The 19,070-nt window shown below is 47.8% G+C and overlaps 1 protein-coding gene across 1 annotated transcript in view; it reads left to right on the top strand.

The window, feature by feature from the left end:
- LOC135531217 (11-beta-hydroxysteroid dehydrogenase type 2-like) overlaps positions 1 to 19,070 on the top strand; it is a gene marked incomplete at its 3' end in the record, with an annotated part of 52,564 nt that overhangs the window by 29,696 nt on the left and 3,798 nt on the right. Inside the window, exons 2-3 of the mRNA XM_064959334.1 lie at positions 14,286 to 14,498; positions 18,070 to 18,079. Of these exons, the coding sequence (XP_064815406.1) occupies positions 14,286 to 14,498; positions 18,070 to 18,079 (223 nt within the window). The remainder of the gene's footprint in view (positions 1 to 14,285; positions 14,499 to 18,069; positions 18,080 to 19,070) is intronic.

The following is a 19,070-nucleotide window of genomic DNA, read 5'->3' as shown; positions in this document are numbered from 1 at the left end:
CTGGGCCCCTCAAGAACATTCAGAGACTTGTCCCAAATCCACTCCTGCATTGTCTTGGCTGTGTGCTTAGGGTCGTTGTCCTGTTGGAAGGTGAACCTTTGCCCCAGTCTAAGGTCCCGAGCGCTCTGGAGCAGGTTTTCATCAAGGATCTCTCTGTACTTTGCTCCGTTCATCTTCCTTCAATCCTGACTAGTCTCCCAGTCCCTGTCGCTGAAAATCTTCCCCACAGCATGATGCTGTCACCACCATGCTTCACTGTAGAGATGGTGCCAGGTTTCCTCCAGACGTGACGCTTGGCTTTCAGGCCAAAGAGTTAAATATTGGTTTAATCAGACCAGAGAATCTTGTTTCTTATGGTCTGAGAGTCTTTTTGGTGCCTTTTGGAAAACTCCAAGCGGGCTGTCATGTGCCTTTTACTGAGGAGTGGCTTCCATCTGGCCACTCTACCACAAAGGGCTGATTGGTGAAGTGCTGCAGAGATGGTTGTCCTTCTGGAAGGTTCTGTGGAGCTCTGTCAGAGTGACCATCGGGTTCTTGGTCACCTCTCTGCCCAAGGCACTTCTCCCCCGATTGGTCAGTTTGGCCGGGTGGCCAGCTCTAGGAAGAGTGGTTCCAAACTTCCTCCATTTAAGAATTGTATTGTTTTGTTTGTTTTTATTTAACCTTTATTTAACCTTTATATAACTTTTATTTAACGAGGCAAGAAGGTTAAGAACAAATTCTTATTTTCAATTACGGCCTTGGAACAGTGTGTTAACTGCCTTGTTCAGGGGCAGAGCGACAGATATTTACATTGTCAGCTCAGGGATTCGATCTTGCTACCTTTCGGTTACTATGCCAACGCTTTAACCACTAGGCTACCAATTTAAGAAAGATGGAGGCCACTGTGTTCTTGGGAACCTTCAGTGCTGCAGACATTTTTTTGGTACCCTTCCCCAAATCTGTGCCTCAACACAATCCTGTCTCGGAGCTTTACGGACAATTCCTTCGACCTCATGGCTTGGTTTTTGCTCAACTGTGGGACCTTATATAGACAGGTGTGCCTTTCCAAATCATGTCCAATCAATTGAATTTACCACAGGTGGACTTCAATCAAGTTGTAGAAACATCTCAAATATCATCAATGGAAACAGGAAGCACCTGAGCTCAATTTAGTCTCATACCAAAGGGTCTGAATACTTATGCAAATAAGGTATTTCAGTTTTTATTTTGAAGACGTTTGCAAACATAAATAAAATAAAAATGTTTTTGCTTTGTCATTATGGCTTATTATGTGTAGATTGATGAGAAAACAAACATTTAAGGCCTTTGAGAATAAGGCTGTAACTTTAAAAAAATGTTGGGTAAAAAAATCAAGTGGTCTGAATAGTTTCCACTGTGTTGACCAATAGGGCCCAACCCCTTGCTATTGGCCGTGACCCATTTCTTACGGATCCCTCAGGAAACCAGAGCTTCAATGGAGGCTTCAGCTGATGGGGAACGGTGTTCGGTTTCAGCCTGCTTTTCCTGGGACACATTATCGGACACGGGGGGGGTGTCCAAAAGGGAACGGCCGATCCAATGGAAGACGAGGAGGTGTTGTTACGCAACGCCCAACCGCTCGCCACGAGAAACACTAACAGAGATTAACAAGGACCGATCAGCCAGGCCGTTTGTGTGTGCATGTGTGTGTGTGTGTGTGCGTGCGTGCATGTGTATGTGTGTGTGTATGCGTGTGTGTGTGAGTGGGCGCTGAACCAGCCGGGTCAACACACACCTGCAGTTATGTGGTGGCTGCGGGTCCAGTCGGCTCAGGACGGACCAGCGTGGAGTCTGAGGGGTGTGGGATGAGACCTCCATTGGTCTGAGGGGTGGGATGAGACCTCCTTTGGTCTGAGGGGTGTGAGATGAGACCTCCATTGGTCTGGGGGGTGTGGGATGAGACCTCCTTTGGTCTGAGGGGTGTGGGATGAGACCTCCATTGGTCTGAGGGGTGTGGGATGAGACCTCCATTGGTCTGAGGGGTGTGGGATGAGACCTCCATTGGTCTGAGGGGTGTGGGATGAGACCTCCTTTGGTCTGAAGGGTGGGATGAGACCTCCTTTGGTCTGAGGGGTGTGGGATGAGACCTCCTTTGGTCTGAAGGGTGGGATGAGACCTCCTTTGGTTTGAGGGGTGGGATGAGACCTTCATTGGTCTGAGGGGTGTGGGATGAGACCTCCTTTGTTCTGAGTGGTGTGGGATGAGACCTCCTTTGGTCTGAGGGGTGTGGGATGAGACCTCCTTTGTTCTGAGTGGTGTGGGATGAGACCACCTTTGTTCTGTGGTGTGGGATGAGACCTCCATTGGTCTGGGGGGTGTGGGATGAGACCTCCATTGCTCTGAGGGGTGTGGGATGAGACCTCCATTGGTCTGGGGGTGTGGGATGAGACCTCCATTGGTCTGGGGGTGGGATAAGACCTCCATTGGTCTGAGGGTGTGGGATGAGACCTCCCATTGGTCTGAGGGGTGAGTCTGAGTGGTGTGGGATGAGACCTCCATTGGTCTGAGGGGTGTGGGATGAGACCTCCATTGGTCTGAGGGGGGTGTGGGATGAGACCTCCATTGGTCTGAGGGGTGTGGGATGAGACCTCCATTGGTCTGGGGTGTGGGGACCTCCATTGGTCTGAGGGGTGTGGGATGAGACCTCCATTGGTCTGAGGGGGGATGAGTGGGATGGGGACCTCCATTGGTCTGGGGGTGTGGGGTGAGACCTCCTTTGGTCTGAAGGGGGTGGGATGAGACCTCCTTTGGTCTGAGGGGTGTGGGATGAGACCTCCATTGGTCTGAGGGGTGTGGGATGAGACCTCCATTGGTCTGAGGGGTGGGGATGAGACCTCCTTTGGTCTGAGGCGTGTGGGATGAGACCTCCATTGGTCTGAAGGGTGTGGGATGAGACCTCCATTGGTCTGAGGGGTGGGGATGAGACCTCCATTGGTCTGAGGGGTGTGGGATGGTTCCTCCATTGGTCTGAGGGGTGTGGGATGGTTCCTCCTTTGGTCTGGGTGGGGGCACCTGTGGTGAATCACTCTAAGAACAGGTCTGGAGGGTGAATCACTCTAAGGACAGGGCTGGTGTGAATCACTCTATGGACAGGGCTGTGGTGAATCACTCTAAGGACAGGGCTGGTGTGAATCACTCTATGGACAGGGCTGTGGTGAATCACTCTAAGGACAGGGCTGGGGTGAATCACTCTAAGGACAGGGCTGGGGTGAATCACTCTAAGGACAGGGCTGGAGGGTGAATCACTCCAAGGACAGGGCTGTGGTGAATCACTCTATGGACAGGGCTGTGGTGAATCACTCTATGGACAGGGCTGTGGTGAATCACTCTATGGACAGGGCTGTGGTGAATCACTCTATGGACAGGTCTGGAGGGTGAATCACTCTAAGGACAGGGCTGTGGTGAATCACTCTAAGGACAGGGCTGTGGTGAATCACTCTAAGGACAGGGCTGGTGTGAATCACTCTAAGGACAGGGCTGGTGTGAATCACTCTAAGGACAGGGCTGTGGTGAATCACTCTATGGACAGGGCTGTGGTGAATCACTCTATGGACAGGGCTGGGGGGTGAATCACTCTATGGACAGGGCTGGTGTGAATCACTCTATGGACAGGGCTGTGGTGAATCACTCTATGGACAGGGCTGTGGTGAATCACTCTATGGACAGGGCTGGGGTGAATCACTCTATGGACAGGCCTGGTGTGAATCACTCTAAGGACAGGTCTTGGGTTAATCACTCTAATGACAGGCCTGGTGTGAATCATTCTAGTTTCAGCTGTTGTAGATCGACATGGATCACGAACGCCTCAAGCTCAGGGTTGACAAGGTGAAGCAGGGAGGAGTTAAAGGCTCTGGAATGCCTGTTACCAGCCACGCTCGCATGCCAACAATGTGTCAGGTTCAGCCAGCAGATATGAGATAACGTTTCTGACTCACCTCCCTGCTTCTTTGAACTCGGGAACATTTAAAGCTGATCTGGGATCTGGTTTAAAGCTCCCACTAAAATCTGATCCCAAATTACACCTTATTTGCTATATGGTGGTGCTACTATAGACCAGAGCCCTATTCCCTATATAGTGGTACTACTATAGACCAGAGCCCTATTCCCTATATAGTGGTACTACTATAGACCAGAGCTCTATTCCCTATATAGTGGTACTACTATAGACCAGAGCCCTATTCCCTATATAGTGGCACTACTATAGACCAGAGCCCTATTCCCTATATAGTGGTACTACTATAGACCAGAGCCCTATTCCCTATATAGTGGTACTACTATAGACCAGAGCCCTATTCCCTATATAGTGGCACTACTATAGACCAGAGCCCTATTCCCTATATAGTGGTACTACTATAGACCAGAGCCCTATTCCCTATATAGTGGTACTACTATAGACCAGAGCCCTATTCCCTATATAGTGGTACTACTATAGACCAGAGCCCTATTCCCTATATAGTGGTACTACTATAGACCAGAGCCCTATTCCCTATATAGTGGTACTACTATAGACCAGAGCCCTATTCCCAGACTACAATAGCACAGAATAGGATGGCATTTGTGATGCATACTAGCTCTATCTGTCAAAGTCTCTACCTCCTTCACTCCTTCCTGCTCCCTCAGTCGGCTGGGCTCTGGGCTGTTGACTCTCTCCTTCTCTGCTCCATCAGTTGACTGGGCTCTGGGCTGTTGACTCTCTCCTTCCCTGCTCCGTCAGTCAGCTGGGCTCTGGGCTGTTGACTCTCTCCTTCCCTGCTCCCTCAGTCGGCTGGGCTCTGGGCTGTTGACTCTCTCCTTCTCTGCTCCATCAGTTGACTGGGCTCTGGGCTGTTGACTCTCTACTTCACTACTTCCTGCTCCGTCAGTCGGCTTGGCTCTGGGCTGTTGACTCTCTCCTTCCCTGCTCCGTCAGTCAGCTGGGCTCTGGGCTGTTGACTCTCTCCTTCCCTGCTCCGTCAGTCAGCTGGGCTCTGGGCTGTTGACTCTCTCCTTCCCTGCTCCGTCAGTCAGCTGGGCTCTGGGCTGTTGACTCTCTCCTTCCCTGCTCCGTCAGTCAGCTGGGCTCTGGGCTGTTGACTCTCTCCTTCCCTGCTCCGTCAGTCGGCTGGGCTCTGGGCTGTTGACTCTCTCCTCTCCTTCTCTGCTCCGTCAGTCAGCTGGGCTCTGGGCTGTTGACTCTCTCCTCTCCTTCTCTGCTCCGTCAGTCGGCTGGGCTCTGGGCTGTTGACTCTCTCCTTCTCTGCTCCGTCAGTCAGCTGGGCTCTGGGCTGTTGACTCTCTCCTTCTCTGCTCCGTCAGTCAGCTGGGCTCTGGGCTGTTGACTCTCTCCTTCTCTGCTCCCTTAGTCGGCTGGGCTCTGGGCTGTTGACTCCATCCTTCCTGCTCCGTCAGTCGGCTGGGCTCTGGGCTGTTGACTCCCTCCTTCCTGCTCCGTCAGTCGGCTGGGCTCTGGGCTGTTGACTCTCTCCTTCTCTGCTCCATCAGTTTGCTGGGCTCTGGGCTGTTGACTTTCTCCTTCCCCCCTTTTCTGCTCCATCAGTCAGCTGGGCTCTGGGCTGTTGACTCTCTCCTTCTCTGCTCACTCAGTCGGCTGGGCTCTGAGCTGTTGACTCTCTCCTTCTCTGCTCCGTCAGTCAGCTGGGCTCTGGGCTGTTGACTCTCTCCTTTCCTGCTCCGTCAGTCAGCTGGGCTCTGGGCTGTTGACTCTCTCCTTCTCTGCTCCGTCAGTCAGCTGGGCTCTGGGCTGTTGACTCTCTCCTTCTCTGCTCCGTCAGTCAGCTGGGCTCTGGGCTGTTGACTCCCTCCTTCCCTCATGTGCTTGGAGGAGGTCCATCGTTCCCGAGTCCCAAGGAGAGAGATACAGAGAAACCTGCTTCCAGAAATATAACATTAATATCCACACACACACACACACACACACACAAACACACACACACACACACACACACACACACACACACACACACACACACACACACACACACACACACACACACACACACACACACACACACACACACACACACACACACACACACACCACAATAGTACATTCTCTTTATATAATCACTGTTCACTGCCAGGTGGTGTTAGTTACAAGAAAAACACACCTACGTACCTGCAGGACAGAACCAGGACACGGCCAGGACACGGGATAGGACACGGCCAGGACACGGGATAGGACACGACCAGGACACGGTCAGGACACGGGATAGGACACGACCAGGACACGGTCAGGACACGGGATAGGACACGACCAGGACACGACCAGGACACGGTCAGGACAAGGGATAGGACATGGCCAGGACACGGCCAGGACACGGTCAGGACACGGGACCAGGACACGGACCAGGTGGTGTTAGTTACAGGAAAGGATAGGACACGCCAGGATAGGACACGGATAGGACCAGGACACGGGATAGGACACGGGATAGGACAAGACCAGGACACGGTCAGGACAAGGGATAGGACACGACCAGGACACGGCCAGGACACGGGATAGGACACGGCCAGGACAAGGGATAGGACACGACCAGGACACGGGATAGGACACGATAGGACAGGTGGGATAGACACGGGATAGGACACGTACCTGCAGGACACGGCCAGGACAAGGGATAGGACACGGCCAGGACACGGCCAGGACACGGGATAGGACACGGGATAGGACACCAGGGAGGACACGGGATAGGACACGACCAGGACACGGATAGGACACGGGATAGGACACGGGACCAGGACACGGGATAGGACACGGGATAGGACACACGGACCAGGACACGACCAGGACACGGGATAGGACACGGGATGGGACACGGCCAGGACACGGGATAGGACGGGATAGGACACGACCAGGACACGGGATAGGACACGGGACCAGGACACGGGATAGGACACGACCAGGACACGGGATAGGACACGGGATAGGACACGACCAGGACAGGACACACGGCCAGGACACGGGATAGGACACGACCAGGACACGGGGATAGGACACGGATAGGACACGGGATAGGACACGGGCCAGGACACAGGACCAGGAGGACACGGCCAGGACACGACCAGGACACGGGATAGGACACGGGATAGGACACGGGCCAGGACACGGATAGACACGGCCAGGACACGGGATAGGACACAGCCAGGACATAGAGATAGGACACAATAGGACACGGGATAGACACGTTCCATCCCAAAGGGCTCTGGTCTAAAGTAGGACACGGGATAGGACACTGGATAGACACTACCAGGACACGGGTCTAAAGTAGTGCACTAGGATAGGGATGGTCTAAAGATAGACAAAACAATAAATATAAATAAGTAAAAAAGTTGCATCCCAAATGGGCTCTGTCTAAAGTAGTGCACTACCATAGGGTCTGGTCTAAAGTAGTGCACTACCATAGGGTCCCTGGTCTAAAGTAGTGCACTACCATAGGGCCCTGGTCTAAAGTAGTGCACTACCATAGGGCCCTAGTCTAAAGCAGTACACTACCATAGGGCTCTGGTCTAAAGTAGTGCACTACCATAGGGCCCTGGTCTAAAGTAGTACACTACCATAGGGCTCTGGTCTAAAGTAGTGCACTACCATAGGGCCCTGGTCTAAAGTAGTGCACTACATAGGGAATAGGGTTCCACCAGGGCTCTGGTCTAAAGTAGTGCACTACCATAGGGCTCTGGTCTAAAGTAGTGCACTACATAGGGAATAGGGTTCCATAGGGCTCTGGTCTAAAGTAGTGCACTACCATAGGGCTCTGGTCTAAAGTAGTGCAATACCATAGGGCCCTGGTCTAAAGTAGTGCACTGCCATAGGGCCCTGGTCTAAAGTAGTACACTACCATAGAGCTCTGGTCTAAAGTAGTGCACTACATAGGGAATAGGGTACCATTAGAGATGTATCCTACATGCAGGACAAGACACATGACGTAAGAGAGAAAGAAGTGGGATTTAAACGGTTTTACATGATCTGTTCTAAGATCTGTTCTATGATCTGTTCTAAGATCTGTTCTAAGATCTGTTCTAAGATCTGTTCTATGATCTGTTCTAAGATCTGTTCTAAGATCTGTTCTAAGATCTGTTCTAAGATCTGTTCTACGATCTGTTCTATGATCTGTTCTACAATCTGTTCTATGATCTGTTCTAAGATCTGTTCTACAATCTGTTCTAAGATCTGTTCTATGATCTGTTCTATGATCTGTTCTAAGATCTGTTCTAAGATCTGTTCTAAGATCTGTTCTACGATCTGTTCTATGATCTGTTCTAAGATCGGTTCTAAGATCTGTTCTATGATCTGTTCTATGATCTTTCTAAGATCTGTTCTACAATCTGTTCTATGATCTGTTCAAAGATCTGTTCTATGATCTGTTCTATGATCTGTTCTAAGATCTGTTCTATGATCTGTTCTATGATCTGTTCTAAGATCTGTTCTAAGATCTGTTCTAAGATCCTAAGTTCTAAGATCCGTTCTAAGATCTGTTCTAAGATCTGTTCTAAGATCTGTTCTGAGATCTGTTCTACGATCCGTTCTAAGATCTGTTTTAAGATCTGTTCTAAGATCTGTTCTAAGTTCTAAGATCTGTTCTAAGATCTGTTCTAAGATCTGTTCTAAGATCTAGATCTGTTCTAAGATCTGTTCTAAAATGTGTTCTAAGATCTGTTCTAAGATCTGTTCTACGATCTGTTCTAAGATCTGTTCTAAGTTCTAAGATATGTTCTAAGATCTGTTCTAAGTTCTAAGATCTGTTCTAAGATCTGTTCTATGATCTGTTCTAAAATGTGTTCAAGGATCTGTTCTAAGATCTGTTCTGAGATCTGTTCTAAGATCTGTTCAAAGATCTGTTCTAAGTTCTAAGATATGTTCTAAGATCTGTTCTAAGTTCTAAGATCTGTTCTAAGATCTGTTCTAAGGTCTGTTTTAAAGATCTGTTCTAAGATCTGTTCTATGATCTGTTCTAAGATGTGTTCTACGATCTGTTCTAAGATCTGTTCTGAGATCTGTTCTACGATCTGTTCAAAGATCTGTTCTAAGTTCTAAGATATGTTCTAAGATCTGTTCTAAGTCTATAAGATCTGTTCTAAGATCTGTTCTATGATCTGTTCTATGATCTGTTCTAAGATCTGATCTAAGATCTGTTCTACGATCTGTTCTAAGATATGTTCTAAGATCTGTTCTACGATCTGTTCTAAGATCTGTTCTAAGATCTGTTCTAAGATCTAAGATCTGTTCTAAGATCTGTTCTAAGATCTGTTTTAAGATCTGTTCTAAGATCTGTTCTAAGTTCTAAGATCTGTTCTAAGTTCTAAGATATGTTCTAAGATCTGTTCTAAGTTCTAAGATCTGTTCTAAGATCTGTTCTAAGATCTGTTCTAAGATCTGTTCTAAGATCTGTTCTAAGATCTGTTCTAAGATCTGTTCTAAGATCTGTTCTAAGGTCTGTTTTAAGATCTGTTCTAAGATCTGTTCTAAGTTCTAAGATCTGTTCTAAGATCTGTTCTATGATCTGTTCTAAGATGTGTTCGAAGATCTGTTCTAAGATCTGTTCTGAGATCTGTTCTACGATCTGTTCAAAGATCTGTTCTAAGTTCTAAGATATGTTGTAAGATCTGTTCTAAGATCTGTTCTACGATCTGTTCTAAGATCAATCAATCACATGTATTTCTAAAGCCCTTTTTTACATCAGCCATTTTCACAAAGTGCTTATAGAGGAACTCAGCCTCAAAACACCTCATCTGTTTGTTTTAAAGAGAGGAAGAAGGGTTTTTAAAGCAGCACGACATAAAGCCCCCCCTCCCTCGACTGACATAACAGTTTTGTAGGAGCATCTGAGGGATGGGGGGAGATGAAGGGAGGGAGGAAGGGAGGAGAAGGGAGGGAGGAAGGGAGGGAGGAAGGGAGGAGAAGGGAGGGAGGGGGAGGAGAAGGGAGGGAGGGAGGAGAAGGGAGGGAGGAGAAGGGAGGGAGGGGGGGAGAAGGGAGGGAGGAGAAGGGAGGGAGGAAGGGAGGGAGGAAGGGAGGAGAAGGGAGGGAGGAAGGGAGGGAGGAAGGGAGGAGGGGGGGGAGGGAGGAAGGGAGGAGAAGGGAGGGAGGGAGGGAGGAAGGGAGGGAGGGAGGGAGGGAGGGAGGAAGGGAGGAGAAGGGAGGGAGGAGAAGGGAGGGAGGAGAAGGGAGGGAGGAAGAGGGAGGTGGGAGGAATGAGTAGGGAGGAGAGAGGAAGGAGGAGAGAGGAGGGAGGAGAGAGGAGAGTGGAAGGAGGAGGAAAGGGGAGATTATGTAAGTGTCAGTAACACCAGAGACTTTGTGTGTCGGTTCAGTGACTCTCCTCACTCAAGATGCAGGGGAAAGGTGAGGAGGGACAGAGGAAGACAGGGAGAGAGGGAGATTAAGGTGGAAGGGGAGGAGGGACAGGGAGACAGGGGAGAGAGGGAGATGAAGGTGAAAGAGGAGGAGAGACAGAGGAAGACAGGGAGAGAGGGAGATGAAGGTGGAAGGGGAGGAGAGACAGAGGTATACAGGGAGAGAGGGAGATGAAGGTGGAAGGGGAGGAGAGACAGAGGAAGACAGGGAGAGAGGGAGATGAAGGTGGAAGTGGAGGAGAGACAGAGGAAGACAGGGAGAGAGAGGGATATGAAGGTGGAAGGGGAGGAGTGACAGAGGAAGACAGGGAGAGAGGGAGATGCAGGTGAAAGAGGAGGAGTGACAGAGGAAGACAGGGAGAGAGAGGGAGATGAAGGTGAAAGAGGAGGAGTGACAGAGGAAGACAGGGAGAGAGGGAGATGCAGGTGAAAGAGGAGGAGTGACAGAGGAAGACAGGGAGAGAGGGAGATGCAGGTGAAAGAGGAGGAGTGACAGAGGAAGACAGGGAGAGAGGGAGATGCAGGTGAAAGAGGAGGAGTGTGCCCTGTGGCCGAGGCAAGGCGAGGCAAGCTGTGCGGCTTGGCGTCTCTTACATCAGCTTTGTTAGTGCTGCAGTAACTGTTACCAGGAGACCTTGTCTGCCTCTCAAATGGCTCCTTATCTCCATAGGGCTCTGGTCCAAAGTAGTGCACGATATAGGGAATAGGGTGCCATAGGGCTCTGGTCCAAAGTAGTGCACGATATAGGGAATAGGGTGCCATAGGGCTCTGGTCCAAAGTAGTGCACGATATAGGGAATAGGGTGCCATAGGGCTCTGGTCCAAAGTAGTGCACGATATAGGGAATAGGTTGCCATAGGGCTCTGGTCCAAAGTAGTGCACGATATAGGGAATAGGGTGCCATAGGGCTCTGGTCCAAAGTAGTGCACGATATAGGGAATAGGGTGCCATAGGGCTCTGGTCCAAAGTAGTGCACGATATAGGGAATAGGGTGGGCTCTGGTCCAAAGTAGTACACGATATAGGGAATAGGGTGCCATAGGGCTCTGGTCCAAAGTAGTACACGATATAGGGAAGAGGGTGCCATAGGGCTCTGGTCCAAAGTAGTACACGATATAGGGAAGAGGGTGCCATAGGGCTCTGGTCCAAAGTAGTGCCGATATAGGGAATAGGGTGCCATAGGTCTCTTGTCCAAAGTAGTGCACGATATAGGGAATAGGGTGCCATAGGTCTCTGGTCCAAAGTAGTACACGATATAGGGAACAGGGTGCCATAGGGCTGTGGTCTAAAGTAGTACACAATATAGGGAATAGGGTGTCATTTGGGACCCTTAAATGTCTCACAGATGGATCCAATCTGTTTCTGTCTGTCTGCCAGTTCAATGTTTTGAGTCTTGTTGTTGCTGTAATCGATCGAAAATGTCCCTCTGTGAGTATCAGAAATTACACGCGTGCATATTTATTACAAAATGTGTCCCGAATGGCTGTGATTTGTTTCGGGAAAAATATTTTTTTTCTTGTATGTTTTTTGGACGAAAACCTCGGACTGTCTATTGCTTCACACCATGTGGGTTACCTGAGTTCACAAGGCGTCTCGTTTTCACCATCCTGCATGAGAGCTGAGCCAATCACTGAGGCTTCTCCAAATGGCACCCTATTCCCTATATAGTACACTACTATAGACCAGAGTCCTATTCCCTATATAGTGGTACTACTATAGACCAGAGCCCTATTCCCCATATAGTACACTACTATAGACCAGAGCCCTATTCCCTATATAGTACACTACTATAGACCAGAGCCCTATTCCCCATATAGTACACTACTATAGACCAGAGCCCTATTCCCTATATAGTGGTACTACTATAGACCAGAGCCCTATTCCCCATATAGTACACTACTATAGACCATAGCCCTATTCCCTATATAGTGGTACTACTATAGACCAGAGCCCTATTCCCTATATAGTGGTACTACTATAGACCAGAGCCCTATTCCCTATATAGTGGTACTACTATAGACCAGAGTCCTATTCCCTATATAGTGGTACTACGATAGACCAGAGCCCTATTCCCTATATAGTGGTACTACTATAGACCAGAGCCCTATTCCCTATATAGTACACTACTATAGACCAGAGCCCTATTCCCTATATAGTACACTACTATAGACCAGAGCCCTATTCCCTATATAGTGGTACTACTATAGACCAGAGCCCTATTCCCTATATAGTGGTACTACTATAGACCAGAGCCCTATTCCCTATATAGTACACTACTATAGACCAGAGTACTATTCCTATATAGTGGTACTACTATAGACCAGAGCCCTATTCCCTATATAGTACACTACTATAGACCAGAGCCCTATTCCCTATATAGTACACTACTATAGACCAGAGCCCTATTCCTATATAGTGCACTACTTTGGACCAGGGTATATATAGGGCTCCGGTTAAAAGTAGTGCACTAAATCTGAAATAGGGTGCCATTTGGGAGGCGGCCCTTATTGATTGGTCAACTTCCTCGGGTTAAAGGTTCACCAGTTTAACCAGTAATCAGTCAGTAATGAAAAGAACCGCTGTTAAGACAGTTGAATTGCCCTCCACGCCGTCTCGGCTGCATTCCTACATTCCTGCTGTCTTCACGTCTGTTCAGATATTTCAGGAAGTTGGTAAAAAAAACAAAAAAACAACAACAGATAAATAAATATAAATAAATGTGTTTTACATGATGTGAAGCGGTGGCTGTTACCGTGACTGAAACCGGGAGTAGATTTGTATCACCCCCCCCCCCCGGGACATTTCACCGACTGACTGGCCCCTTTTTCATACAGATAAAACGGAGCACAATCCTAAACCCATCAATCTGTGATTTTTTTTTTTTTTACATTTTGAGTAGAAACGTCCCAGAAGCTTGTCAACTTTACCTCTGTATTGAGTTGTGGTTTTATAGTAGTTATTAAGTGATTCACCAAATGTTTGGTTTGGTAACTTGGCATGATGTTTCATTCTTGGGAATATCATGCTGGCATTTGTGGATCTTTGTAAAGGTCAGCGTGAAACGTTAACGTTGCCAATTTTTGTTGTTGTAGAACGTAGATAGTGTGCAGAGCATAGAGGTTCGACTGCCTGATCTGAATTTGATTCCCTGATTCTATGGTGAGAGGACGGCTGCCGAGGGTCCACAGGTCATGGCTTGAGTTGTACTGTAGAATGAGATGTGAAGGACTACTTTCCTGCTCTTCCATAGTTTACAGAATGACTGTGACCCCATGTACTACTATCTCTAGTCGTTCACTTCATTAACCCCAAAACAAAGAGCAAAGACAAAGCAATTTCACCTTTTGAGAATTTCATAATGTATGCTAAAAAAGCTCTCTCTCTCTCTCTCTCTCTCTCTCTCTCTCTCTCTCTCTCTCTCTCAATTCAATTCAATTCAATTCAATTCAATTCAATTCAAGGGCTTTATTGGCATGGGAAACATGTGTTAACATTGCCAAAGCAAGTGAGGTAGATAATATATAAAGGGAATATATAAAGTGAATATATAAAGTCTCTCTCCTCTCTCTCTGTTTTCTCTCTGTCTGTCTCTCTCTCTGTCTCTCTCTCTCTCTCTCCCTCTCCCCCTCTCTCTCTCTCCTCTCCCTTCTCTCTCTCTGTCTCTCTCTCTCTCTCCTCTCCCCCTCTCTCTCTCTCTGTCTCTCTCTCCTCTCCCTTCTCTCTCTCTCTCTCTCTCTCCCTCTCTCTCCTCCTCTCTCTCTCTCTCTCTCTCTCTCTCTCTCTCTCTGTCTCTCTCTCTCTCTCTCTCTTTCTCCTCCTCCTCTTCAGTACCCTTTGATTATCTTCGTTGATGATCCAGACTTGGATTAGCAGTATCACAGTCACCGACCTGCCGTCCCCTCCCTCCCTTTCTTGCCAGGCTGTGACACAGGCTTTGGGAAGGCTGCAGCGCGGCGTCTGGACGCCCAGGGTTTTGAGGTTTTTGCTACGGTGTTGGATCTGTGTGGGGAAGGAGCCAGGGAGCTCCAGAAGACCTGCTCCCCTCGTCTCACCCTGCTACAGGTGGACATCACCCAGCCACAGCAGGTCCAACAGGCTCTTCTAGACACCAAGGCCAAACTGGGCCTCAGAGGTAAGAGATATAGGGCCCCATACACACAGATACACATCCGTGCTGGTAATCACACACACACACACACAGGCAAGGACGCTGGCACACACACACACACACACACACAAGGACGCTGGGGAACACACACACACACACAAGGACACACACACACACACACACAAGGACACTGGAACACACACACACACACAAGGACACACACACACACACACACACACACACACACACACACACACACACACACACACACACAAGGACACTGGAACACACACACACACACACACACACACACACACAAGGACGCTGGAGCACACACACACACACACAAGGACACTGGACACACACACACACACACACACACACAAGGACACTGGAACACACACACACACACACACACACACACACACACAAGGACACCGGAAACACACACACACACAAGGACACTGGAACACACACACACACACACACACAAAGACGCTGGAGCACACACACACACACACACACACACACACACACAAGGATGCTGGAACACACACACAACACACACACACACACACACACACACACACACAAGGATGCTGGAACACACACACACACACACACACACACACACACACAGAAGGACACTGGAACACACACACACACACACACACACACACACACACACACACACACACACACACACACACACACACACACACAAAGATGCTGCTGCACACACACACACACACACACACAAGGACGCTGGAACACACACACACACACACACACAAGGATGCTGGAAACACACACACACACACACACACACAAGGACGCTGGACCCCACACATGCCCTATCTCCACACACACACACACACACACACACACACACACACACACACACACACACACACACACACACACACACACAAGGATGCTGGAACCACACACACACACACAAAGATGCTGCTGCACACACACACACACACACACACACTAAGGACGAGTCCTGGAAACACACACATCACACACATGGAGATGCTGGAACATGACCCACACACACACACACACACACACAACCCTATCTCCTACGCTGGAGCACACACATACACACACTCCAAGGACACTGGAATGACAACACACACACACACAAGGACGCTGGAGCACACACACACACACACACACATCTCCTATATGGAGTCCTGGAACAATGACACACACTCCAGTCCTGACCACACACACACTATCACCACATGGAGTCCTGACCTAAGGACACTGAGTCCTGACTAACACACATCTCCATATGGAGCCAAAATGCCAGTGGAACCAGTGGAACACTGACCGAATGACACCCTATCTCCTATATGGAGTCCTGACCTAATGACACCCTATCTCCTATATGGAGTCCTGACCTAATGACACCCTATCTCCTATATGGAGTCCTGACCTAATGACACCCTATCTCCTATATGGAGTCCTGACCTAATGACACCCTATCTCCTATATGGAGTCCTGACCTAATGACACCCTATCTCCTATATGGAGTCCTGACCTAATGACACCCTATCTCCTATATGGAGTCCTGACCTAATGACACCCTATCTCCTATATGGAGTCCTGACCTAATGACACCCTATCTCCTATATGGAGTCCTGACCTAATGACACCCTATCTCCTATATGGAGTCCTGACCTAATGACACCCTATCTCCTATATGGAGTCCTGACCTAATGACACCCTATCTCCTATATGGAGTCCTGACCTAATGACACCCTATCTCCTATATGGAGTCCTGACCTAATGACACCCTATCTCCTATATGGAGTCCTGACCTAATGACACCCTATCTCCTATATGGAGTCCTGACCTAATGACACCCTATCTCCTATATGGAGTCCTGACCTAATGCCACCCTATCTCCTATATGGAGTCCTGACCTAATGACAGCCTCCTATATGGAGTCCTGACCTAATGACACCCTATCTCCTATATGGAGTCCTGACCTAATGACACCCTATCTCCTATATGGAGTCCTGACCTAATGAGAGTACACAATGTATGCCCATATTAGAGACACATATTTCCCTCAGATTACACAGATCCACAAAGAATTCGAAAACAAATCCAATTTTGAAAAACTCCCATATCTACTGGGTGAAATTTCACATTTTTCCATCAGAGCAGCAAGATTTGTGACCTGTTGCCACGAGAAAAGGGCAACCAGTGAAGAACACTCACCATTGTAAATACAACTCCATATCTATGCTTATTTATTTTATCCTGTGTCCTTTGCCATTTTTACATTGTTAAAACACTATATATATATATATATATATATGATATATATATATATATAATATGACATTTGTAATGTCTTTATTGTTTTGAAACTTCTGTATGTGTGATGTTTACTGTTCATTTTTATTGTTTATTTCACTTTATATATTCACTATCTTAAATGTTATCTCCTTCATTTGATTTGGCAATGTTAAGTCCACATGTTTCCCATGCCAATAAAGCCCTTGAATTGAATTGAATTGAATTGAGAGAGAGAGAGAGAGAGAGAGAGAGAGAGAGAGAGAGAGAGAGAGAGAATTGAGAGAGAGAGAGAGAGAGAGAGACATGTATGGAGAGAGAGAGAAAGGGAGGGAGATGAGAGAGAGCAAGATTTAGAGAGAGCGAGAGGGAGAAGAACATGCACCATTGACAACAGAGAGATTTGATTGAGAGATGAGAGAGAGAGAGAGAGAGAGAACAGGGAGAGAGAGAGAGAGAAGGGAGGGAGAGAGGAGAGAGAGAGAGAGAGAGAGAGAGAGAGAGAGAGAGAGAGAGAGAGGGAGAGAGAGAGAGAGAGAGAGAGAGGGAGAGAGGGAGAGGGAGAGAGAGAGGGAGGGAGAGACCACTCGTGTGGGTGTGTATCAGAGGATGATGTCATCACAGAACTTGAATTAAAGGTCAAACACTCTCCTACACATACTCTATATCCTGGGTGGGCTGTGTGGGGGGCTGGCTGGCAATCAAGGGTCAGCTTCATGTTTCACTTGGCTGCAAACAGCACACTCACCACAGAGCTAGGTGCTGTTAGCACTACGACTAATGAAGAGGATTAAACAAGATGCTCTAGTCTCTGGGATTTACATTTGTTTAGGCAGAGGTATCTATAGCCATGTCTGCCTACGGCGGCCTTTCTCAATAGCAAGGCTATGCTCACTGAGTCTGTACATAGTCAAAACTTTCCTGGAAGGTTTGGGAATCGCTTCCTTTTAGGTGGTTATAGAATTTAACAGCTCTTTTCTTTTTTTGATAATTAGTGGGTATCGGCCTAATTCTGCTCTGCATGCATTATTTGGTGTTCTACGTTGTACACGGAGGATATTTTTGCAGAATTCTGCGTGCAGAGTCTCAATTTGGTGTTTGTCCCATTTTGTGAAGTCTTAGTTGGTGAGTGGACCCCAGACCTCACAACCATAAAGGGCAATGGGCTCTATGACTGATTCAAGTATTTTTAGCCAAATCCTAATTGGTATGTTGAAATTTATGTTCCTTTTGATGGCATAGAATGCCCTTCTTGCCTTGTCTCTCAGATCGTTCACAGCTTTGTGGAAGTTACCTGTGGCGCTGATGTTTAGGCCAAGGTATGTATAGTTTTTTGTGTGCTCTAGGGCAACAGTGTCTAGATGGAATTTGTATTTGTGGTCCTGGTGACTGGAACACCATTATTTTGGTCTTACTGAGATTTCCTGTCAGGGCCCAGGTCTGACAGAATCTGTGCATAAGATCTAGGTGCTGCTGTAGGCCCTCCTTGGTTGGTGACAGAAGCAGCAGATCATCAGCAAACAGCAGACATTTGACTTCAGATTCTAGTAGGGTGAGGCCGTGTGCTGCAGACTTTTCTAGTGCCCGCGCCAGTTCGTTGATATAGATGTTGAAGAGGGTGGGGCTTAAGCTGCATCCCTGTCTAACCCCACGACCCTGTGTGAAGAAATGTGCGTGTTTTTTGCCAATTTTAACCACACACTTGTTGTTTGTGTACATGGATTTTATGATGTCGTATGTTTTACCCCCAACACCACTTTCCATCAGTTTGTATAGCAGACCCTCATGCCAAATTGAGTCGAAGGCTTTTTTGAAATCAACAAAGTATGAGAAGACTTTGCCTTTGTTTTGGTTTGTTTGGTTGTCAATTAGGGTGTGCAGGGTGAATACATGGTCTGTTGTACGGTAATTTGGTAAAAGCCAATTTGACATTTGCTGAGTACATTGTTTTCATTGAGGAAGTGTACGAGTCTGCAGTTATTGATAATGCAGAGGATTTTCCCAAGGTTACTGTTGACGCATATTCCACGGTAGTTATTGGGGTCAAATTTGTCTCCATTTTTGTGGATTGGGGTGATCAGTCCTTGGTTACAAATTTTGGGGAGGATGCCAGAGCTAAGGATGATGTTAAAGAGTTTTAGTATAGCCAATTGGAATTTGTTGTCTGTATATTTGATCATTTCATTGAGGATACCATCAACACCACAGGCCTTTTTGGGTTGGAGGGTTTTTATTTTGTCCTGTAACTCATTCAATGTAATTGGAGAATCCAGTGGGTTC

The sequence above is a fragment of the Oncorhynchus masou genome, unplaced genomic scaffold (genome assembly GCF_036934945.1).
Source record: "Oncorhynchus masou masou isolate Uvic2021 unplaced genomic scaffold, UVic_Omas_1.1 unplaced_scaffold_1555, whole genome shotgun sequence".
NCBI lineage: Eukaryota > Metazoa > Chordata > Actinopteri > Salmoniformes > Salmonidae > Oncorhynchus > Oncorhynchus masou.
Note: the sequence above shows the minus strand (reverse complement) of the source record. Positions and strands in the feature narration are given on the sequence as shown.